The sequence below is a fragment of the Muntiacus reevesi genome, chromosome 1 (genome assembly GCF_963930625.1).
Source record: "Muntiacus reevesi chromosome 1, mMunRee1.1, whole genome shotgun sequence".
Lineage (NCBI taxonomy): Eukaryota > Metazoa > Chordata > Mammalia > Artiodactyla > Cervidae > Muntiacus > Muntiacus reevesi.
The window spans coordinates 48,520,634-48,545,793 of NC_089249.1; the positions used below are offsets into that span (position 1 = coordinate 48,520,634).

The window sequence follows — 25,160 nt, forward strand, 5'->3', positions numbered from 1 at the left end:
TAAATAAATAAAATTGAAAATAGAAAAAAGAAGGGAAAAATAGGTCTTAGATACTTTGAAAACAACTCCATAAAGGCAATTGTAGAATGAATTCTAACATGAAAGAATCTTATATCTGAGCTATGACCTACACGAGAAAACTAATGTAGTTTCTTTTGGAAGAACTCCTCGACTCAAGCACTTTGCAGATATGTTTTTGGAAGGATGGTCCAGGAGAGAAGCAGTGGGCAGAAACCTCTTGAAAGTCGATCACCTCCTCGTACTATACAGCACCCGCCGTGACTCTGGGAGAGTTCTCACCCTCCCGCCGTGTGTGGGGCTGTCAGAACAGGACCACACCTTGAGACATCCTCCCTGCAGCGGATGCAAGAGGGACTCTGGCTCTCCTGGTCCTTGACAAGTTGGAGACAAGGAGCCATCTCCCACTGTGTGCAAACTCAGGATGTGATGCCGGGTGTCATCCAAACTGACAACTCGGAGTCACAGGAAGCTGCCAGATCCCCGATCCCAGCTCAGAGCCTGTTGGCAGCAATCTCAGGAGTCACTCACCAAACCCTGGGCTTGCTAAAAGCAGACCTGCTCTAGTTGTCTACATTTGTTTTCCCCCATCACCCTGCCTACAAGGACTCCTCATTCCCCCAAACCCCCAAAGCCTCCGAGGTCCCGGCCACTCACGTGCCAAGTAGCAAACATATCTTGCCCCACCCGGTGGTTTATTTCTTCGCAGGTCTGTCCCGATTCCCAACTAGACTGCAAGGCTCTTGAAGGCAGGACCTAGCCTTTCTCCTCTTGGGAATCTACAGGGCACCCAGGTACCCAACAGGGTCATTAAGAAGAGGCATGAGGCCCCCTTCAAATAATATTTCTGTTAAGCAGATAAGAAAAATATCCAACAGATGTGTTATGTTTTTTAAAAACCCCCTTCTAAATTCCAAAAGAAGTCACTTAATAAGGACCTGATGTCTGTTCTCTTTCTGCTGGTATCTGGACCGATTAAAAACAGGATGCGAAAAAAAAAGAAAAGTGCCGAGGCACTCACTGAGCAGGAGGGACTCCTAGAGGACAGGAGTGGACAGTAGGTGGCAGTCTGTGCCTGTGTCAACAGTGGTCACCGACAGGCCCCAGCACAGCCTCGAGAAGAGGCTCTGAAGAGCTTCAGGCCGACGCACTTCCCCTGCCTGAGCCAACGACAGCCAAGAGCAGGGCGACTGCTGGAAGGCACACTCATGAGCACACACACCTATTCATCCACCCAGACCCAACGCCCATACAACACGCACCTTCCGCAAGCTCTCCCTGGGAAGAACCAAGAGCTCCCATCACAACCGGCTCTCAGCATCCCTCACCTGAGGCTTGGTCTGGCCCGGGGAACTCAGGGAAGAGAAGACCACTGTCCTGCAGCAGAAGAGAAGACCCTCATGGATCCTCCAGCTTACTGCTGCTCAAGAGGATTCCCTATCATTATTCACATCAGCAAACATTCCAGCCAGGAGCCCTGTATTTGAACGTCCATGCTCAGCCTGCCCCTCCCTGGAGCCCAGTGATATAAGCCAAAATATGTTTAGTATATGGTACGTGGTCCATTGCCCTCAGCAGCTCCCAGACTCTGGAACTCAGAGCTGCAGTGTTCATCTCTGTAGCTTCTCCAGCATCGAGCACACATCCTGAGACTTGTCAGCCAACAACAGGCTGTTCAATGAGTAACCTTTTTTTAAAAGTTTACTTTTAATTGGAGGATAATTGCTTTACAATACTGCGTTGATTTCTGCCATGAATGATCTTTGAACACGTGTTTTCGTTAAGTCTAGAGACGTTGTTGTTTAGTCGCAAATTCTGACTCTGTGATCCCAGGGACTGTAGCGCACCAGGCTCCTCTGTCCATGGAATTCTCCAGGAAAGAATACTAGAGTGCGTTGCCATTTCTTTCTCCAGGGGATCTTCTCAACCTAGGGACTGAACCTGAGTCTCCTGCATTGGCAGGCTGGTTCTTTATGGCTGAGCCACCTGGGAAGCCCCTTAACTCATGTGCAGCGACACCCAATTCTTCTATCATGAAAACCCATATTTGCAGAGGGCCTTCTCTGAAGAGAGCAAGAACAGCCTATCCTGGTGGGCAGGGAGTGAGCTTCCCAATCTCAGCCTTGGGACAGGTCAAAATGGGACACAGAGGACACGACTCTGGACCCGTGGAAAGGCACGTCACCTCTCTGAGCCTGGCCTCTCACCGCTGGCCTCACTGATGACCCGTCATGCATTCACTCACCCAACACATGTCAAGGGGTTGGGGACACAGAGATGAAAAGATGAGATCCTTTTCTCGGCAGTGCTCATTTTCTAGTGAGAAGACAGGGATGTAGGAAGGATGCCACGAGAACGGAATGGTGAATTGAAGATGTGAAAAGTGTTCGTGTTAGTCGCTCAGTCATGTCTGACTCTGCGACCCCATGGACTGTAGCCCACCAGGCTCCATGGTATTCCCCATTCCCTTCTCCAGGGGATCTTTCCAACCCAGGGATTGAACTCAGGTCTCCTGCATTGCAGGCAGATTCTTTACAAGGTCTGAGCCACCAGAGATGTCCCAGAGTGAAAGTATTAGTAGCTCGAAAAATGAAAGGTTGAAGGATGCTTTCAATATCCCTGGTGGGGAAGGGAGAGCCTTCTAAGTCCAACATACACACAGAATCACCCTCCACGGCCATCGCAAATTCAAGAACAGAGGTATATTTCTGCCACCCATATCTTCTTGTGATCTGAGGACATTTCCTTCTACATTGAAGTCATACTCCACATTAATCCATCCATCCAGGTCTTTCTACTAAACCTCAGTTCCCATAATTAGTGATGTGCCAGGAAAGGTTTAGAAGATCATCTAAGCCTCCGGGAGCCCTTCAGTCTCCACGGAGCACAGGAGGAAGGTGGGACCTGATGTAGAGCAGAGACTCCCCAAACTGTCAGAGGCGAAGTCTGGGGTCTCTGCTCATGGTTCAGGGTCTTTCCGATTTCACTCACCAGAATCAGCTGCCCAAGGAGATATTTTATCCCACATAAACCTCTCCTGATGCTTCTAACTCCCAATCCAAGACCTGCCACAAATCTGGCAAGCTTGCTTCTTCAGCACTTTATAAACATGCACTCCTCCATATGTTCAAGAACTTATCTGGCATCACATAACTTCATTTCCTCCACCCCCTCCACATCACTGCACGTTAAGTCCTCCAAGAGCACCAGGGATACCCGGAAATCCCCAGGCAGGGGCCACGGGGAGGCTTGGGGAGCAGCAGAGATGTGGAACGTGTGAACTGTCATGCTGGGCAAGGGCCTTTTGACCTTCCAGTGAATCCAACTCCTTTTTCCGCAAGAGGAAACAGAGGCCCATGGAGGGAGCATGGTTTGCTCAAGGTCGCATGGCTAGTTTGAGTCCTTCTCAAGGAGAGGTGCCCTGGAGGAGGAAATGGCACCCTACTTGAGTATTCTAGCCTGGGAAATCCAACAGACAGAGGAGCCTGGTGGGCTACAGTCCATGCAGTCACAGAGAGTCAGATGTGAGAGTCGGATGTGATGGAGCTTTGCGCAGTAAGAGGTGAGATGAGCTGTTCAAGGAGGAACAAGGTGGGTGTCAGGAGGGCTGGGGTCCTTCCTATCCCAGGACACATATGTTGGGAAACAAGTGGTTCCCAGAGCTGTATTTTCCCTCTTGGACCCAGTGAAAGCACGGGATGGACGAGCCCCATCAGGACGAGGTCCACGAGACACAGAATGGAAATAATCCCAGACTAGGAACTTGAACTTTATTCCCTAAGGGGCGATCTGGAGCCAGAGGGGGAGGATATTTTTAAATGCCAGGGGTTCAGACCTAAAAACAGAGAGAACACGGTGTGGGGGAGGGGGTGCAAGACCCAGCTCTCTATCATAAAAATGATAATAATAGGGCTATTACAAAGAAGAAAGCATCCCTCTACACATGGAACGTCATCTTAAAAAGAGCGAACACAAACCTTTTGAGCACCCACAACTGCACAGGCATTAGGTGATTGTTGTATATTTACAAGCACATTGCAAATACCTTTCAGCAACAGAACAAAGTCATTCCCATTCATCACTTTGAAAATGTGCGTGTGGTGATGGAGATGGGAAAGTCAGTGGACGGAGAAAAGACAAGAGCCTGAAGTCACACCCTCCAGGGATGGCAATATGCACCCTGAGAACCTCTTTGGCTTCCCTACTTTTGTGACTGCCCAGAGAAGGGCATGCAGCAAACAAGTGCCCGGGATGGGGGACCCTACAACTGCTCTGCTTTCCATCAAGCAGAGCCTGGGGACCCCAGTCTTTGGCAGCAACTCCTGCCTTCAACCTCTCAGCAAGAAATCTATGTTTGGTCCCAGTATACATGGAGTGGGTTCCCCGGCCTTTCAAGGACTAGGGGTCTCCAAATTCTGAAGAGCCCTCACGTTGTTTTTTATCCTCTTTCACTCTGACTTTGTGTAACCCTCATCACTGGTCTCAAGGAGGCTGGGACCCACCACCTCTCGTGGGTGAGCAGATCAAAACCAGATGTCTGACTCCAAACTTATAGAGTTTACAAGGAGGCAATTGTGGCTTAAATCAATACCCCCATTCTGGAAGGGCAGATTCCCTTGTCAGCAGGATGGGAAGTGCAGCGGGAGGGCGAAAGGAGCTCAGACCTGACGCATGCTTTCCAGCAGGTGGCCAGAAAGCCTCAACATTTGTCTTGCAGGTGAAAACGAACCTTCCCGTGGAGCAGGCTACCCTATGGGGTGACAGGCTTTGCAGGGGGATCAAGCAACCCCCACCTGGATGACATCATGGAATGCAGAAACAGAATCTGAATGGCAGGTGACAGACTTGGAATGGCCACGGGTTTCAGGCTACAAAGTCAGCACATGAAGACCTTAAGCAGACCCCTTAACCTCACATAACCTCAGTTTCCCCACCTGCAAAAGAGATTATTCTGGGCTCTGAGATAACACCATGCGATATTTGCAGTAACCCCTGGTGTCCAGCAAGTACTCAAACATTAACTATCGCCCTCATCAATCATTTTCAAAGTGGGTACTTCTCATAGTCAGAGACACTGATTCTAACAGGCATTCACATGGATGCTGGATGAGTAGCATCAGGTCTCAGTTCAGTTCAGTCGCTCAGTCGTGTCCGACTCTTTGCAACCCCATGAATCGCAGCACGCCAGGCATCCCTGTCCACCACCAACTTCCAGAGCTTACTCAAACTCATGTCCATTGAGTCGGTGATGCCATCCAGCCATCTCATCCTCTGTCATCCCCTTCTCCTCCCCCCAATCCCTCCCAGCATCAGGGACTTTTCCAATGGTCTACCAGAAAGCCAAACCCCACCCCTTCCAGTTCTGTCCACACTGTGCAGGCAGAGCCAGCTTTGAGAACGTTCTTGGCTAAAACAAAATGCTATGGCAACTTCTCTGCATGCCGTTCTGCCTTTGACTCAGCTATTCCCCAAAGATTAAAAAAAAAAAACACGGGAGCTCATTGAGGATATGCCAAGATGCACTCTAACCAAAGCACATTAGCACCAATGAAGGAAGAGATTGAAGCTACTGTAAAATCCTCTGATGATGCAGCTGGGATGGACTTTGAGATCCTCTAGTTCAAGTTCTCCATTGACAATGGGTACATCCAGGCCTGGGTCACAAAGCAACAGCTGACTAGTGACTGGAGGCAAACTGGTCTCCTACTTCCAAGTCAGCAGGCTTTCTGCTGCCCTGGACTGCTTAAGATGACCTTGGCCTGAGAGTCTTTTGAGATCAGTATGGTCTTGGATGAGCAAGAACCTCAATCCTTTCAAAAATCCCTGACTAAACAAACCCACAGGAGGCCTGGGACTCAACAGACACCTTTTCTGGAGATGCTGCTGAAAAGTGAGTCATCACAACAGACCACACCAAATTTCACTTCAAGATCCTTCTTCAGGAAAACCATACAGCCAGTCAGAGGTTAGTCCTCTGGGGGTTTCCAGTTAAGACTGCTTGAGAAGGACCACGACACAGATGTGGACACAAAACAGCCCATGCATTCTCACCACCCAGGGGTGGGTGCACACTTAATCCCTTGGTGTTTTTAGGTAGAAGGCAAGACTGATGTATGGAAAACTATCAGAACAATAAGAAAAGACTTTTAAGATCTTGGTCCATCTACATGCGCTTTCATAGGTTCTAAAGCGAGTTTTCTGGAAGACTTCCATTGTCCAGCCTTGATCTTAATAGAAATTTGTTCAGGCAAGAATGAGGCTCCATCTGCACTGACCTCATACTTCCTAAAAGCTCACACATCCTCCATCCCCAGATACAAATGATCTGGGGAAAAAAAAAAAAAGCTGTTTGCAGGTTCTTCCACAACCTGGCTCTTCTGTAAGACACAATACAATGCCCATTCAATCTGAGCCAGGCATCATACACCTACCACCTACATCACAAGCTCTAGGAATGCCTCCTGCCCACCCAGGGCTCCTCCTATGACCCCATGCCCCCATCCCACACACAGCCCCATCCTCCTCTCTTTCTGCTCATGCCTATCCACGCACAAAGTACATCCACAGCCCTTATCATCAGCCCGCCTCGGGTCTTAAGCTGGTCTCCAGTTGATCTGGTCCTTCTCGAACAGACCCAGTTTTAAAGAACGCTAAATCAAAAACCCTAGCAACGATCACTAGCTCAACGTCCCCACCGCCAGAAACTGCCTGCCTCATTAAAGAGTAAAACAGCAGCTGGGGAAGGTTGGGAAGCAGGGTGGTGGGTTCATTCCAGCCAACACGTGGATTTACATTCCTTGCAGTTAGGGAGGGAGCACTGTAACTGCTTGGGGAAGGGTCTGGAGAAGCCTGGAGCAGAAACTGCCTGCTCCATTAGCCCTCCTGGATGGAGGGGCCGAGGGGGAGGCCTGCACATCTGATCCACTGGGGAGGGGAGCTGCAGAGATGGGAAATGTTATGTAATTAAACTCTGCTGGCCTGTCCCGCCTGGGGAATGTGAGCACCATCAGCAGTGACCTCTTCCAATCAACTTAATTGGCCCAATCTCGCCAAGAAAAGCAACGGAATTGGTTTAGTGCCTCATGGAAATAGCTTAGCTCCTGACTATTTATGGCCACTGAACTCAAGGATGGGAGCCTGACTCTGCGCCAGCAGTTGACAGCGTGTGCTGACTTCTGGGAGGACTCGGAGGCTTGAGGGGGTTTTCTGGCCCCTCTTTGGTCTCCATTTTTGTCTCTGGGGAAAGTGGGCCATGCCAACCTGCTGCACTGGGTATCTGCCATATCACAGATCCACAGCCCAGAGAAAAACAGCCCTTCATGGCAACCCAGGATGCCTGGACTTTGCTCCTCTTTAATTCTAAAATGCCAAAAAACAATAACTACTTTCTCTGTTCTCAAAATCGCATTTCTTTTGGCGTCATGGTCCGCAGCAAAGGAAAACGTCTGTCTCAGATCATTAGTAACGCTGATTTGTGGACCACCTTTCTTCTGAATCCTCCAAAGACCTTTCAGGAATACAGCCCTCCATCAATAATCTTCTAGGCTTGGCTATCTCCATTTTACGGATGAGTAAACTGAGGCGGCCACAAAAGTTCTGTTTGCACAGTGGATGAACAGCAGATCATCAGTGGACATAACATGTACTGTAAAGAGAAAGAGGTTCAGGACCCGTCTTTGCAATGGTTCACATCCATGCTAGCGCCTGTATTCAAACTCATGTCATCTCCGAGTAAGGCTCTGTACTGCTAAACACACCAAGGTTTGACTGGGGGGACAGGTGGGAGCAGAGTGAACTTTCCTCTCATTGAGTCATAGCAGACAATATCATTTTACACAAAGAGAAATAAGAAAGGATCAGAGAGATTAGAGAAGATTCCTGAAATCACCCTGCTCCAAAGTGGCAGAACTGGATTGGAACCAAGGCATTCCCAATGGGAAGCCTTCCATCTCCACCACACTATCCTCTCACCTCTGCGAGAGCCTCTGCCCAAGGCTCAGACCCTGTATCAACCCTCTTCCAAAGAGGAATTTCCTCTACAGATAAGGTAGAACCTCAAAATGGCACACCTGTCATTTCAGGAATTCAAAAATGTCTTGAGTCAAATACAAGAGGCTTGTTTATGCTCTTTAAGCAACAGGCCTTAAAAAGGAGGTTCTAGGTCAGCAGGTATGCAGCCAGAGCACACCCCTCCCCCTGCTCCATCCCAGTTACCTCCCCATCTCCTGCTGGTATGAACCCAGCCAACATCACATTCCCCTCCCTTCCCAAACACTTCCAAAAGCCTGCAACCCTTCTTTTAACTGTACCTTTCAAACTTTGACCCACACGATACACATTTGAGCGTCCAAGACAATTTGCATCCTTCCTCTGCCCCAAAGAATTCCTGCAAAAACATACATCCCACCACCCCAACCAGAGCCAGAACATACACCCCTCTGGTCCTTCAGGCTAGCCTCCTCCCAGGTTCTTCACTCCAACTCTGCAGTGTGTGTGTGCACATACACGTGCACACACATCAGCTTTCCACTCAGCTCAGAAGTCATCCAAGACTAACACTCCCAAGCTGCATCTTCCTTGCATCTTCTGCTGGATCACTGCCTCACCCTTATGCAGCCCTACACCAGAAGCTTCATCCCTGCTGTGCTCTCAGAAACTCCACCCTCAGGTGTATCAGGACCTGCATTCTGACCCGGCTTGCTGCCCCCTCCCATTCCCAGCCTACACTCACTGCAAGAAACAGTAACAGCCCTCAGCTCCCTCCTTAACACACAAAACTATCCATCATCCCTATCTTTCTACAAAACCACAGATATATTTCAAGTCAGCTTCCCTTTGGCCTCCAAGATCCATAAACATCTCTTGAAACTGAATTACAGTTCTTAAAAAAACCTCTAGCACCGAGCTCTCCTGGTTCCTCCTGGCAAAACTGCAGGAGTTGGCTGAGCCCTGGGAAGAATTTTTCTAGGGCACCATGCCATGCCCCAGAGCCCAGGAATGGGCTGAGCCTCCAGCAGGCATTTCACACATTTTAATTGATGATCAATAATAATTGGTGATGGTGAATTCCTTTATTAAATTGAAAAACCCATTATAACCATCATACAACATGCATCCCCACCACTAGGCATGCAAAGCACATTTCTCCGCTCACTCCAATCTTGCACGCACATCCCCACCCGCGCCAACACACAGAAGACTTCTCCCCTTAAAAGTGCATCCCTCACCTTAAGCCTTCTCCAGTCCTCTCCTCTCTTGGGTAGGGGATGCAGAGGAGGAGAAAGCGAAAACCACTCCAGCATCTTTTTCTGCAGATGCCTCATCTCTCTAGAATAAGTGTCTGAACCCACACTTTCCTGTTCCCCACAGACCCCAGTGCCATTCCAGCCAAATTCCCCAGGACTCATTCACAAAGTTCACACTCTGATCTTTGCAGATAATAACCGCCCCCCCCCCCCAACCCGTCCCTTTGGTAATCGGAAAGCGCCTAGCCCAACCTTCCACACACGTCCCACCCCCCACGGCCGCCCTCCCACGCCACACCCACCCCGTGTGTCTGCGCAGGCACGCACAAGCCATCTGCTGAAACACACCGTACCTCTCCTGCTCTGACACCCTTAGCAGGCACAGATTTCTCATTAGTACACCTATGTGCCCACATGCTCTCACCTGCTGTTTGGCAGCCGTGCGCCCATAAAAGAGACCCTCAGAAACAAATATCTCCACCTGCACACTCAGCAGAGGGAGTGCCAGCACTCTGATTTTCCAGCAACCTCCTTCCCTGACCAAACAGCGCCCAGGGGTCCCCGATGGCCCTCCACAGGACACAGATCCTGTTAGCCCAGAGCCAAACCCTCCACTTAGAGCTACAAGACAGTCCACAGCTGCACAAACCCGCGCGCGCTCCTACTGCAGCTCCGCAGACTTCCTCCTGTCCCCCAACACTATTCAGAGCCCCCTTTCTTACCATCTTCCCCTCTTCTAACGCCATACCCAGGTCTGAGCGTTAAAGGCCAATGCAGAGGCCTTTGGATTTTCTCCCCTGAATCCTACACCCCCCTCCCACCTTCTTTGTGTAGGGGGGGCGTTAAGTGGGGGCAGGCGGAGGACATCGGAGAATTTTTGAGCGCTGGGAAAACAGAACCGACCGCAAAGTTCCCTCGCGTTACAACTTTCTCCATCCTGACGTTTGGAAAGGTGGGTTGAGACTCGGCTCTAGGTTCTGCAGGGTGGGAGGGGTATCTCTTCAGTAAAAAGCAGGTCTCCCAGCACAGTCGGTAAGCGGCTGAGTCCTGGGGTGACACCCACCCCTTTTAGCCCGCCCCCACCCCACCCCACCCTCGAGCTCCCGCCCCCTGCTCGTCGCGCACATAAACAAGACCTAAGCGCTCAGTCGCCAGCTCTCCAGCTCGGAGCCCTGCGCTCTGGCTGCCTTCGGGCAGCCGCCTGCACTCCGACCTCTGAACCTGCCGCCAGAGGTCTAGACCAGGAGGCCTAGTTCGGAGTTTCCTGCACCTGGAAGCTCCCAGCCAGGGATCCAGCGAGAGGGATCCTGGGATCCTAACTAGTCAGCAGCCGCCACCCGGTTCGGCGCGCGAGTCTCGGTGCCTTTGAGGAACGCAGCCGCCCAACTCCCCCAAAGAAGCAGGGTCTCCTCCTCGCGCCCGAAAGCCACCAGGACAGTCCCCTCCCCCACCCAGCCCCTCCTTTTCCCACCCAGAACCTTCAACTCCCAAACTTCCCAAATTTCCTTCTGAGTGTGACTTGGAGCTCTCGGGCCACGGAGCACTTTGGTCCTTGGCGGGGTGGGGGGTGGGGGGCTCTGAAGTCCGACCTATATGCGTCGCGCCCCCGGCCTCCCAGCCTCCCCGCACCTCCGATTCCTAGAGCTGGCCCGGAGGAACCGGAGGGACTCCCCAGTGATTGCCAGGCCCCCCGCGCCCGCCGCTCCCCGCCGGGGACTCAGAGGCGCGGGCCGCGCACGCAGCTCCGACATCGGCGGCGCAGAGACCCAGGGTGGGGTGGCCACCGGCCTGCACGAGCCCCGGGGTGCTCTGAGCTTTCCCAGGAAGCTCTGAGCGGAGGTAGGGGGACTCCGGCAGGTAGCCGCGCCGCGAGGAGTCTCAACTCCCCAAACTGGGAAGTCTCTCCAGGTCCGGAGCTCCACATCCCCTCCCCCAGTCCCGCCGGGCCCCAGAGGGGGAGGAGAGTCGAGAGCCCTGCGCCGCGGCGAACCCGGCGCCGGGGGCGCGTGCGGGGAGCGGCGGCAGCTCCCTCGCCTCCCCGGATCCGCCTGCCACCCTCTTTGTTACGGGGTGCGCGGGGAGCTCCTCTGCGCGAACAGACGGATGTGATGATGAGGGGCTGGCGGCTCTGCCGAAGCCCTTCCTTGCCCTTCCGTCGTCTCCCTTTCCCCTCGCCTCCGCCCCCCATTTCCAATCCTGGTCCCTTAAACCTGATCACTTTCCCAGATATTGGGTGGTTTCTCCCGCGGCAGCCGAGGGACGGGAGAGACGAGGTGGGGAAGAGTGAGTGAGTGAGTGTGTGTGTGTGTGTGTGTATGTGAGTGTGTATATGTCTGTGCGCGCGCAGGGGTAGCTGTGATCTCTCCATGGCCTGGGCAGATCCCGGCGTAAACTTCGGGAAGACAAGAGCCAGGGAAAGTGCGGGAGCGCAGCACGATGGGGTGGGGGCGGGGTGCGGAGCCGGGGCCCCCGCGGGGCCCCCAGTCCATCCCCCTACTGGGCCCCCGGGCCCCCGAACCTGCCCACCCAGCGCGCCCGCCTCCCCTTACCGTGGCAGAAGTAACCATGGCATCCGTGTGACTGTTTCCAGGGACGTCGACATGAAGAGAAAGGTGGACGCGAGCTCGGTCATCCAAAGTCTCCCCCACTCCGCCGCCGCCACCCCCCAGCAGGGGACAAAAAGAGCAGGAGAAAGAAAAGCGAGGGAAGAAAGTAGTTGCGCCGGGCTCTCTCGGGGGCCGCGCGCGGAGCTGCTCGGTAGGGAGAGGAGCCTTCAACTCTGAGTCCCGCGAACATAATCTGCGCGGTTATAACCAGCCAACCCGGCCAGATGGCTCCGCGCTCAGCGCCTTAACCCCTTCGGCGCCGCGCCGCCCGCCCCCGCGCGCCGCCCGCCGCGCACGCCTGCGCCCCAGCGCCCCTCCGGCTGGGGTCGGGGGCCAGTGAGGGGACCGGGTCATTTCCCATAGCCGCTCTTAAAGAAAAATACCCCCGACTTCCAAGGAATGTATGCTTCGGTTTGCCCCCTCGATCTCCCTTTTAGAGATCCAGGAAAAAAACAAAAACGAGATATTCAACTTTTCACTGCACTTTACACGTTCATGCCGTCAGCCTGTCTTATTTGTTCCTTTTCTTGAAAAAATTCTTTTTGATCTTTTTTTGCTTTTTATTTAAGGTTTTTTCTTTACAAAGTGGAAGGCTCTTTCTTGCTCTTTTCCCCAAGTCGGCTGGGGGTCTAATGTGCAAACCCCTCAGAACCTTCCGGTTCCAGACCTCTTCCCACCCGCTACCAAGTCCACCGGTGGGTCCTACACCCTCCCCGCCACCAGAGCGTGCCCCGGGTACCGCTCCCCAGGGTGCTCGCCGCTCCGGGACCAGCTCCTAGGGCGCAGCCGTCGGTGCAGGGGGATCAAGTCAGAGAGGTGTGGGGTGGGAGTCAGGGGACCCAGGAACGGGCGATTGTGTGTGCGCCTGTGTGTGTTTGTGCGAGCCTGAGCTTGGAAGGGAGGGGTGATGAATCGGAGGCTCCCACTCCACGAAGCCTTCAGCTCCTCCTAAGCCCCTTCCATCCAAACGAGGGTCTGCCCCTGCAGCCTTGCGCCTTTTCAGCACCCACCGGTCTGCAGGCGGGGACCGCGCGGGAAGGCCAGCGCCAGACCGACTTTTCTAAGCACTCCGAAAGCAGTGACGTCCACTTCCCCACCCGGCGATTATTCGAGGAATGGAAGGACAGGGGGCAAAAATCTCTTATTTAGAGATAATTTTAGCAGTCCATTAGACCCCGCTAGCGGCGAGCTCGGTCTCTAAATTTACCAACTTAAGTCATCTTGCTTTGGCCCATTCGCCATCAAGAGAAGTGTTGGGGGGCTGGGAAATGTCACTTAAGGGTCAATGAGTTAACCCGGAGTCTCAGTGTTTCGCCCTCCAGTCGTGGAGGTCGTGGCGTGGGGATCCTTATCTCCATGTCCCCCCACTTCTTCCTCTGTGCCATCTCCTCGACCCCTCACCCCATCTCTTGCCAGGACCTCTGGACTCGCGCGACATTGGAGGAGGGGAGTCAGTAGGCATCACTTCTCCCCGCGCCCTGCCTTAGGCAGCACACGCCACGTTCCCGCTTGGGTCCAGGTTCATATATATATATCCGAATTCCTTTGACTTGTTGGAGCATTTGGTCAGACACCAAGAAGTATGAAGTGCACTGCACCTACCAAATCAGGCCGAACCCGCCGCGGAGTGAGGCCGCCGGTCCGAGGGGAGGTGGGAAGGGATGGGGAGCCTGGGGTCTGCGTACTAGATAGATTGTACCTGCCTCATCATTTTGCTGGCTGCTGGAGGCTGCCACATCGAAAACGGCCGGAAGCGCCCACTGAGACCCAGGGGCGTCACCTCGCGCGGTCCCTGGGTAGGGGAGGGTCTCGCTTCAGTGCCTCCCTCGCGCCAATAGGTTCGGGTCCTCCTCTGGGGCAGACTAGGCTGCCGAGCTGTCCCCTCCAGCCGGCGCGCGGCACCATGAAGGTTTGCACTGGGCGTGCGCTGCCGGGTCCGGGTTTTCTCGCTCGGCTCTGGCCCGCCCCCTTGCCCTCCCCCACTTCCCGCACTTGCACCCCCCACCCCCACCCCGGCTGCCGCGCAGTCAAAGGCGGGATTCGGGTCCCAGATCCAGTTCCACTGGCCAAGTTCTCTGGGCTCTTCGCTGGAGCTCCAGGTCGTCCGTGACCCCGAAGATGGCCAGAAGAGAGGTGATTAGCTCCCGCTGCAGCGAGGAATGGGTTAAAAACAAGTCCTGGCTGTTCTGCTTGCAGCTCCTCGGTCGCCCGCAGTCTGGAGGGAGGAGGGGAAGGGAGAAGGGGGCAAACTTAAATTTGGAAAAAAAAAAAAAAAAAAAAAATCAGAAAGAAAAAAAGAAAAAGACTAGGCAGCTTGAGTTTAAAACCGATTTGTTCTGCAGATGCCCGGCGCTGGCTGACTGCCTCGTTTTGCCAGGACCTAGGCGACCTCGGGAAAAGTTTGTGCCTTTTCCCAACTCGAGGGGGGTTTTGTCCTGAGCTGGTGGGTCTGTCTTTGCCTGCAATCAACACGCCTTGTAATATGAGCGGTGACACCTTAATCTTGCCAAATATGCGTGGTGCCTTGGGGAGGAGGGGGCAGGAAGGGAGGGAGGGACTGAGGGAGGAGAGAGGAAGAGGACGGAAGCAGGCAGAGGCTGGGTAAGAAGGATGCACTTTGCTGCTGTTCTTTAGTCGCTAAGTCGGGTCTCACTCCCCTTGCGACCCCATGGACTGTATGGAGCCCACCAGGCTGCTCTGTCCATGGGACTCTCCAGGCAAGAGTAGTGGAATGGGTTGTCATTTCCTTCTCCAGGGCATCTTCCCCCATCCGGGTATCCAAACTACCTTTCTGCTTTGGCAGGCGGGATTCTTTACCACTGAGCCGTCTCTCAAATGGAGGACCCCTGGCCCTTTCCTTTGCGGAAGGCCCGCTTCAGACAATCTCCCCTGAGCCAGCAAGCTGCCTTTTCCTTGACTTCTGTACTTGAGAGCTATTTGTTCTCTTTTCCGCTTCAAATACCGGTGCTGGAGTCTTTCCTCTGACTCCCGAGAGAGGGACAAGGTAATCAGGAAACAGAGTGGCCAGAAAAAGAAGTACACAGGTATATTTCTTTAAAGATAAACTAAAAGACTGTCGCCTATCTTATGGACTCAGAACTGTGGTACATTGTGACTTCTGAGCAAATCCATTTTTCGGAATAGAGACTGATCCGAGTGGTTGCAGATTGTTAAAGCAAAGAGCAGAGTTGGGAGGTAAGCTGGGCAGTTCCTGCCCCCATGCAGCGCTGGGTCTTGCCGGAGTCCATTCAGACTAGGTCTTTTTGGATCTCTCTCTCCAAGTGGAGCCCCTGTTGCACTCTTGACCTTGGTGTCCATCTGTTGGCTGTATTTTTAGGTTGCTGAGCTTTCTTTTTCTCCTGACTGCATTTGGAAGACCCTCCTCCTGAAAGTGGCTTGTAGGTTTGTGTGAGCGGGGGACTGGATCTGTTTGGAGACCTGTTTGAAAACTCAGTTCCTAAAGCAAATTTCTGGAGCTAGCCTGCCGCCCACCCTTGTCTTTTGCAACAGCACCACGCTGTGGTTGAAACACTGAACAGAAACAGAATGGAAAGGTTGGCCTGAAGCGTACCTTTGCCTTGTAAAAAGCAGCATTTCGGGGGTTGATGTTTGAGTTCACTGGACTGTGGGTCGGTGGGGAGGGGGGGCGCGGAAACTGATGCTCAGCGTGTGGTCCTGTGCCCTAGCTGCCTGCAGTTAGGTTAATTCATTGTGACATATTGACCCAGGAAATGAGAGAGGTGGGCCGAGTGGTCTCTGAGGACCCTTTCCTCTGTGACCAAACGTGGCAAAGACAAGTGAGGTGATTTTCCCCGTGAAAAGTTAGCTAGTCTTGAACATTTGCCTTCTCTCATTTTTTTGTTTTGTTTTGTTTGTTTGCTTTTCCTTCTGCTCAGAGGTTGCGCCTCTACATCTTAGCGATCTTCAAATATTTGCACTTTGCATCTTCCGTGACTGGAGAGAATGGTGGAGAAGTTTGGCAGAGTGGCCACAGTTCCTTTTTTGGGCCCTAGCCTGTCTCTCCCCACCCCCACTCATTCAGACTGCTGCTCTGCCAGTGGAGCCTGAAAGTCTATGTTTCTGACACAATGAAGTGAAGGCAAAAGGTGTTTGCCCAGGGACTGGGAATTTAGGGGTCACAGGAAAACCATGTACTCCCGTGGCTCCTGGTGCGCAGAGATTCCTGACTGCCCACCTATCACTGCGCAGGTCCTAACCACTAACCACAGAGTTATTAACAGTCACTAGAATATCACGAATATCACGCTCATTAGTAGCCCCACCCAAAAGCCCTAGGGACTCCTGTGTGACGCATTACTCTTTTTTTTTTTTTTTAAAGTGCAGTGTCCACAGAGACTGCGTCACCAGGTCTTCCCTAAAATTTCTGTCATCTTTATCAGCACTGGTCTCTGACTGAGCAGGGATCCCAGAGGTCAAGTTCTCTGAGCCTCTGTGTCCTCACTCTGCATTGTATAGTTGATGAAACTGAGGTTTCAACTGGACAGTGACTTTCCTCAGGGAAACAGTAAAAGCCGGTAACAGATCAGAAGGTAGGGCTCTTTGAAAGAGAGACTTCTGGAGTCATCCCAATCCTGATTTCATGTGACCTTCATCACTTCGAAGCTGTGTGTCTTTGGACAGACTCTGAGCTTCTCAATGCCAGCCTCATAGGAGTGTTGGTGGTGGTGGCTTAGTCGCTCACTCATGTCTGAGTCTTTGCGAACCCATGGACTGTAGCCCACCAGGCTTCTCAGTCCATGCACTTTCCCAAGCAAGAAAGCTGGAGTGGATTGCCATTCCCCTCTCTCAAGGATGTTCCTGACCCAGGGATCAAACCTGAGTCTCCTGCATTACAGGCAATTTCCTGCATTGCAGGAGGGTTCTTTACCAACTGCGCCACCAAAGAAGTCCATAGGACTGTTATGAGGATCAAATGAATTTATTTATTTAAAACTCTCAGCACAGTGCCTGGCACCACGGAAGCCTTGACTCCCAATCTAAAGGCACTTGTGGTGAAATCCTGCCATCCCACTGGTCAGCTTTTAGAAAGACTGTCCTGTCCTTTGTAAGCAGTCTTAAACATTTCATTAATGTAACTCCATGGATTTATTTTCCCCTTTGGACAAAGACAGAAAGAAATCAGCAGGATGAAGTAGTGGACATATTTAGAATCTTTAGAGCTTCCTAATATGGACCTCGATGAGCCTGGAAGACATAGTTGAAGGATTTTAAAATCTCATCTTATTCATTCTTTCATTTGTTCTCTAAGGCAGAACCACCTCATTGTTTTAAAGGAAATTCCATCGTGTCCTTTAACTCTTAGCAACTTGCCTAGTATATTTTCCGTTTGTTGTTGTTGCTAATTATGTTTTAGAGCTTACATTGAACAATATAGAGTTACACTGAACAATGATGGATCAACTCATTTTGTGAAATAGCATACAGATTCATAATTAGGTTTCAAGAAAATACCCAGAATAATAGAGGGAAGGTATGTATTCCTACCACACAGGTGGATATAGAAATCATAATAAAGTCTCCTATTTCACCAGTCATGACATGAATTCCTCACCACCCTATAAATTAGCTTTACGTTGCACCAAACTCCACTCATAAAAAAAAATGACATTAAGGTTTCCTAGGTAACTAATGCATTTCCAGAGGGCATAGGCCTCAGGAGACAAAGGGGGTAAGGAAGGGGGTGGGGGTGGGGAAGTGAAGACAGAGGAAAAAAAAACATTCGATTAGACCCATGTGACATAAACAAAATATTTCATGGGTAAGAACTCATAAAGTTTTATTAGCTGGATTCGACATAGCTGTGGCACCCCCATTAATTCCATCTTCGGACAATAAAAGACTTGCTAGGCTCCCCCCACCCTCCACGTCTCCAATCATGTGTGCCAGCATCTCTTGGTCCAGGCTCAGAGTTACAGATGTTGAAAGTAACTGTTCATCTGCTGAGCTGTGTCCACTCACCAACCAGCTGTTTCTTGAGGCCTCCGAGGGATATTTAGATATCACCAAATGCTGAGAGTGAAAACTGTCCATCTGGATGGTTCAAGAGGTGCAGATGCATGCAATCGTATAGACATTGAGCTCGTTGGAGCAGGGCTGTGAGGCTCAGGGGAACGTTCCCTGGGTTGGGGTTGAATAGACAGGGTCCGTGTCCGATTTCCAAATCTCCAGTCCGGTGGTCTTTTCACTGTGGCTTTCTTCATCTGGGGAAGGGTCTGGATGCTAAAGAGCCAATAGATGCTTCGGGGGACATGGAAGGTTGTAAGAGGAGCTTAGGTTTCCACTTATGCTTTAAGAATATTGTTGTTCAGTCGCTCAGTCATGTCCAACTCTTTGTGACCCCAGGGACTGCAGCAGGCCAGGCCTCTCTGTCTCTCACTGTCTCCCAGAGTTGGTTCAAACTCATGTCCATTGAGTCAATGATACTCTCCAACCATCTCATCCTCTGCTGCCCGCTTCTCCTTTTGCCTTCACTCTTTCCCAGCATCAGGGTCTTTTCCAATGAGCTGACTCTTTGCCTCAGGTGGCCAAAGTATTGGAGCTTCAGCTTCAGCGTCAGTCCTTCCAATGAATATTTAGGGCTGACTTCCTTTAGGATTGCTTGGTTTGATCTCCTTGCTCTCCAAGGACTCTCCAGAGTCTTCTCCAACACCACAGCTCGAAAGCATCATTTCTTCAGCGCTCAGCCTTCTTTATGGTCCAACTCTCACATCCATGCATGACTACTGGTAAAACCATCCATATATGACTACTGGAAGAATGTTGGGCCATCCTAAAAGGCAGTGCAATCCAGGAACCCAGTGAGAAGGAGATTCAGAGAACAGGAACGCTGGAGAGAAAACAGCCTCATCACTGGCTTTGTGAGCCCAGAGAATTTACTGAACTTTTCAGCTCCTTGATTTTACCTCATATAAAAGGGACTTGGCCTCATTTTCTTGTATCCTGGGGAATATAAATAAGAAAATAAAGAAACACGCTGATTGGGGTACACTTGGGAGTTTTATATCATCTGCTCTCCTCCATCTTCAGGAATTCGAGTGACAGTGAGACTGAGGCTGTTTCCAAGCCACAGCCACGTGACTTCTCTGTGCAACTCCCCATGGCTGGAGAGTTCCTACCCATTACTACAGCTTAGGATGAAGTTTGACTTTTGCACTTTCTGTGGCTTGCTGGCAAAAGGGCACAAGATGCAAGTTCATTCTTTTTTTTTTTTCACTTTTGGCTGCACCATGGAGATCTTAGTTTCCCCCACCAGGGACTGAACCCCCATCCCCTGCACTGGGAGCTTGCAGTCTTAACTGCTGGACCACCAGGGAAATCCCAAAATGCAAGTTCTTGGTGAAAAAGTCAACTAGAAAACCAGAACCTTTTCCATCGCACAATCCCTTCCACTGGGTTGTTGAAGTCATTTGGGGATTTACCTCTGGCTAGGAACTTGGGATGGATTCAGGATTAGACAAGTCTCTGACTACACCCTTTCCTTCATTCACTGCCCTTACTGAGTAGTCAGGGGTGGGGAAAGTCTAGGAGGTGAATCTGTAGCAATCCAAAGGTGCAGCTTTCCCAGGGACTTAAGGCAAAGTAGGGCAGGATCCCAGGTCTCCTTACTCTTAATGAAGAGCCTCATCCGGTCCAGCCATGAGTATGACAGCAACACACAATGAAATGTCTCATGAGCACTCTCCTTTGGTATGGTCCTCCTCAGAATCCAGGCTAAGGGCACTGACAAAGGCCACCTAATCTGTTCTTCTGCCCCCAATACCAATCTTTCTCACCACCCAAAAGACCTGCTTTAACTGTGCGGAGTATGTGGGGTGCGGAGCCAAGAAGTTTCCTCCCATTGTCCACGTCTCCTTAAAAATTTTCTTTCCTCCATGTGTGCATGCTCAGTTGCTTGGGTCATGTCTGACTCTTTGCAACCCTATGGACCGTAGCCCGGCAAGCTCCTCTGTCCATGGGGATTCTCCAGGCAAGAATACTGGAGTAGGTTGCTGTTTCCTTCTCCAGGGGATCTTCCTGATTCAGGGATTGAACTTGTGTCTCCTGTGTCTCACACATTGCAGGCAGATTCTTTACCCACTGAGCCACCTGGGAAGGCCACCAGCAGTCTAAAAACACTAAGGACAGGAAATTAATCACCAAGTTCTTTCCTTTAAAGATCTTGTGCTCAAACTCCCCACAAAGCACTCAAGAGATGTTAGCAGTTCCTAGGGGCCAAGGAAAGCTGAGTTCAAGTTAAAGTAGGCACCACCTCTCTCCCCAAGCACACAAATATATACAGACGCATCACTGAGGTCGCCCTCTGAAGCTTGTCTATATTTACCAGTCCATTCGTGGGCAGATCTGTCCTGTCCCCACCCCGAGAGCAGGCTGGCCTCAGGACTCCATTCAGAATGCAAGTAATGCTCCAGCCACAAAAAGTATCCCAACTGGGGTCCTGGAGAACCCTAAATGTAGCAAGTGGGAAACTTCTTTACAGATTTTCATCTTAATCATATTAACAATGTGTGTGTGTGTGTGTGTGTGTGTGTGTGTGTTATTTGCCCAGTCGTTTCTGATTCTTTGCAACCCTGTGGACTGTAGCCCACCAGGCTCCTTTGTCCATGGGATTCCCCAGGCAAGAATATTGGAGTGGGTTGCCATTTCCTCCTCCAGGGGAATCTTCCCCACCCAGGCATAGAACCTGTGGCTCTTACATCTCCTGCATTGGCAGGTGGAATTTTTACCACTAGTACCACCTCGGAAGCCCATATTAATAATAGATAACATTTATTGAGTGCTTAATGGGTGCCAGGTATTATTGATAATATTAGCATTATATGCCAGGTACTTTTTTAAGCACCATGGGTGTGTATTTGTAATGTATATATCAGTATACATAGATACATATACACATACATATATATGTATATATACGTATGTGCACATGTTCTACCATATATTCATATGTTATAGTGTGTGTGTGTATATATATGTATATATATCTCCATCTCCCAGAACTGGAGGCAGAAAGCCTGGTTCATGTCTGAGCTCCTGTGTGACCTTAGGCAAGTTATTTATCCGTTCCTAGTCTTCATTTTTAAAAAAATCTGGTAAGTAGAGATAATAATAGCACCAACTTGTAGGATTTTCTGACTATTAAATAATGTATAGGTAGGTATGGTTATCATCTCCATTTTATTGATTTCAAGCGTTCAGATGTAGAGAATAACTTTCCCAAGGATACCTAGGCAGTGAAAGAGTTGCAGAATAGAGGTTTGGACGCTCACCACGTATTAGCTCTACTCCATCCAACCTTGAGAGGGTGCTGTTTTTACAGGTGAGGAAGCAGGCCTAGGAGGGGACAAGCAAATTGTTTAAGATCACCCAGAGGAGCTCAGATAGGAGTGAGGTCTCCTGCCTCTGGTTCAGGGCTAAGACCAGCAGTAGTGGGTTGTAATATTCGTAGCATCAATTCTCCTGGCCTCAAGGTCATTCTAGGACAACGAGAGAAGAAAGGAGATGGATGATGGGGTAGAGTAGGGTCAAGTCTTCTGTAGAGCCTTTGTAGATGGTGGACCCTCCTTCCAGAGCAAGGACATGGTTCATGGAAGGAAGACCGATTTCAGCATCCTCCCAGCTCTTCAGCAGGTCTCTTTGCCAGGACACAGCTTAGATAACAACATGCCAGTCCTGGTTAAGAGAAGTCCCACAAGCAGGCAGGACAAAACCATGCAGTGCTGGGTTGCTAAGAAATTCTTCCAAGGGGGCAGGCCGTTGGCTTTGCTCCAAAGATTTAAAAATGGCCTCTAATCCAAACTATTAGCCTTGGCAGCATAGAGACATACAGAGAAAAGAGTTGAGCCTTGAATCTCTACTAAGTCTTAGGTCTGCAAATGCATACTCCAAAGCCGTGGAACGCTGTTTTAGAACATTGTGGACCACTGATGTATTGTTACCTGTTTCTTTTGAATCCCATCCAGTCACAAATGTACACTCATGCAAATGTCTCGTCCTTTAGCTTCGACTGAGACTTGAGCGCCACTGAGCACTCAGACGCAGCAGGCCAGCCAGCAGTCCAAACCTGCCTTTGAATGAGCTTTCAAATCCGGAGCTGCTGCCAAGATAGTCACCATAAGGCTTCAGATTTCTATTTTACTATTCCACCACGTCCAGCCTCTCTGCCTCCAAACAAGGATAAGAGAATTCCACCGGTCCTTCTCCCACTGCTTCCAAGGTCTCTTGCCAGCAGTTTTCAACAATGAGTCCCAAAGATAGACATTAGCCCCTGTGGCGCAGAGAGAAAGAATAACTTTGCAAATGATGACAGTGATTATCTTTCCACCTGTATCCATCTCACCCTGCTGACTTTATGAACATCTTCAAAATAAGGTTAATAAAAGAGATACACAACAAAGTTGGAAATAACCAATACATGGATGTTGATAAACCCCAAACCCTGTATATCTTCCCAGGGTTTAGCAGGGAGTCCATGGTCAAGATGGAAATTGAACTATTACTGGTAGGAGGTTTATTGATACATTTAGAATCACTGGTCCACACTGTATGTCTCAAACTGGAAAACAGACTGCCTATAATGTGGAATCAATGCATGACCGGCTTAAATTCTTTCAGAGTTGGAAGGTGTCTGAGATTCCTCTAGTGAAATCACTGGTTTTACAGAGAAAGTTATTAAGACTCAGGATAATGAAGGGACCAGCCAAGCAGCATGCAGAGAATGAGACTTGTCAGTGAGCGTGTGGACCCCACACTCGTGACTTCTAGGACATGGCTCTTTGCCGGCTCTGTCTGTACAGCACCCAGGAAATAGATACAATTTCCGCTTTCCTTCTGGAAATGCCCCCCTTTTCCCCCCTTTAATTCCCAACCTTTTCTTTTTTATTTACTTTAACTTATTCTAATATTTCATTACCTTAATTTTGTTCCCATTGTGCACTATTGGCAAGACAAGAGAAAATTAACTTAACATGCAGAAGGCAAGTTTTCAGAAGGACGTGGAAAAGAGTTTTAATCTTGGAGAGGTTAAAGGACAGCTTCAAAAGTGAAATGGAGGGAACTTCCCTGTTGATCCAGAGGTTAAGTCTTCGCATTTCCTATGCAGTGGCAGGAGGTGGGGGGTGGGGAGTGCAGATTCCATCCCTGGTCAGGGAACTAAGATCCCACATGCCCCAGGACCAAGGAATGAAAGTGTAAAGAAGAAGCAGTACTGTAGCAAATTCAATGAAGACTTTAAAAATGGTTCACATAAAAAAAAAAAATCCTTAAAAAAAGTGACGTGGGTACTTTCCTATTTAGATGACATTAAGATCAATTCTTTCTGAACATACAGGATTAATTAGACCAATTCTATTTTTCAACGGACTTCCCAGGTGGCTCAGGTGGTAAAGAATTTGCCTGCCAAGCAGGAGACACAGGTTCAATCTCTGGGTGGGGACGATCCCCTAGAGAATGAAATGGTAACCCATTCCAGTATTCTTGTCTGGAAAGTTAAATTCTATGTACAGAGGAGCCTGGTGGGCTACAGCCCAGGGGGTCACAAAAGAGTCAGACATGACTTAGCGACTAAACAACAATAGGGACTTAAACCCAAATATGTGTATTTATATATTTATGGATGAATATATTGTAATAAAGCAACTACCTCTATTAAAGGAGAATAATTGAATTTTTATATTAAAAAAAAAATCACATGGCAATTACATGAAAGTGTTAGTTGTTCAGTTGTGTCCGACTGTTTGTGACCCCATGGATTGGAGCCCACTAGACTCCTCTATCCATGGAATTCTCCAGACAAAAATATTGAAGTGGGTAGCCAATTCCTGTTTGCAGGGGAATCTTCCTGACACAGGCAGGTGTTGAACTCGGGTCTCCGGCATTGCAGGCAGATTCTTTACTGTCTGAGCCACAGGGAAAGCAAGACCATGAAAATATTTTCAAAATGAAATGATGTAACTGTATTAATATAAGGTAAAAAAGACTAAGTCAAGACTCACTATTGAAAATCAAGAGGGACATTTTATAACATTAAGTTTCCATACACTAAAATCTAAATTTCCATGCACTTAGTAACATGTATATATTATATATACAATATAACACACACACACACATACACACGTGCACACACACAATGGAGAAATAGACATAACCATGATCATAGTGAGAGATTTTAATACATCTATCTCCATAGTTGGTAGATCAAATAGACAAAAAAAATCAATAAAGTTATAAAAGATTTGTGTAACATGTTCAACAAACTCAAACTTATTGACAACAAATAATCAAAACTCTGCACCCCGCAATTTTTCCCAAGCACAGCACACGTGTACACACACGCAGCATTAACAACATGCTGATTCATAAAGTAAGTCTCAAAAAGTTTGTGAGGTTTAAAATTATCCAGAGTATTTTCTCTGACTACAGCCTGGAAATCTAAGAATAGTAGGAAATCTCTTGACTAAGATAAAAAGGCATCTATACATACATACATACACACACACCCCTACAAACCAACAGCAAACAACATATTTAATGGTGAAAAATGGAAAGATTTTTACTTTGAAACAGGACAACATTGTCTGCTTAGTTGGAAATCCTACTCAGGATGGTAAACAAACAAACAAATAAAATATAAGGGTTGAAAAGGAAGAAATAAACTTGTCATTATTCATGGACAACATTATTGTGCATGTATAAATTTCAGAAGAAACTCTAGATAATTTATATTCAAAAGTAGGTTTATTAAGATCAGAAGTTACAAGGATGCCACACACACAAAAAAATCCATTTATTTATTTATTAGCAGCAAATGATTAGAAAATGAAATCTAAAAAAAATACCATTTCAATAGAATAAAAACATTTATATCCAAAACTAATGCTAGTAAAAATCTATGCAACCTAAGTAGGTATAATCATTTTAGAAAACTATCATCTAAATATTTACAGAAGTTGAACACATGATTATCTTTGGCCCAGCAATTTTACCCTAAAATATAAACTCCTCAGAAACTTGTTGCAATATGGCCCCCAAAACATGCGTGAAAATGTGGCAGCAATATTTTAGAAGCAATCTAAATGCCCCTCAAATGTAGGAAATACTCTATTGAAAATGAAATTGGATGAATTACTGCTGCATGCAACAAACAGATAAATCTGACTGCCAAAATGCTGAACAGACAAGCAAAATATATATAAGATTGCATAGTATCTAATTTCATCTTCAATAAGTTTCTGAAAGAAGCCAGACTAATTTGTGGATTTTGCAGTTAGTG

The 25,160-nt window shown here is 49.1% G+C and overlaps 1 protein-coding gene across 1 annotated transcript in view; it reads right to left on the reverse strand.

Annotated features, from left to right (window-relative positions):
• Positions 1 to 12,029, reverse strand: part of NTF3 (neurotrophin 3) — a 75,335-nt gene extending 63,306 nt beyond the window's left edge. Inside the window, exon 1 of the mRNA XM_065923380.1 lies at positions 11,813 to 12,029. Coding sequence (XP_065779452.1) covers positions 11,813 to 11,830 — 18 coding nt within the window. The 5' untranslated portion in view covers positions 11,831 to 12,029. The remainder of the gene's footprint in view (positions 1 to 11,812) is intronic.
• Between the last annotated feature and the right edge of the window lie 13,131 nt (positions 12,030 to 25,160).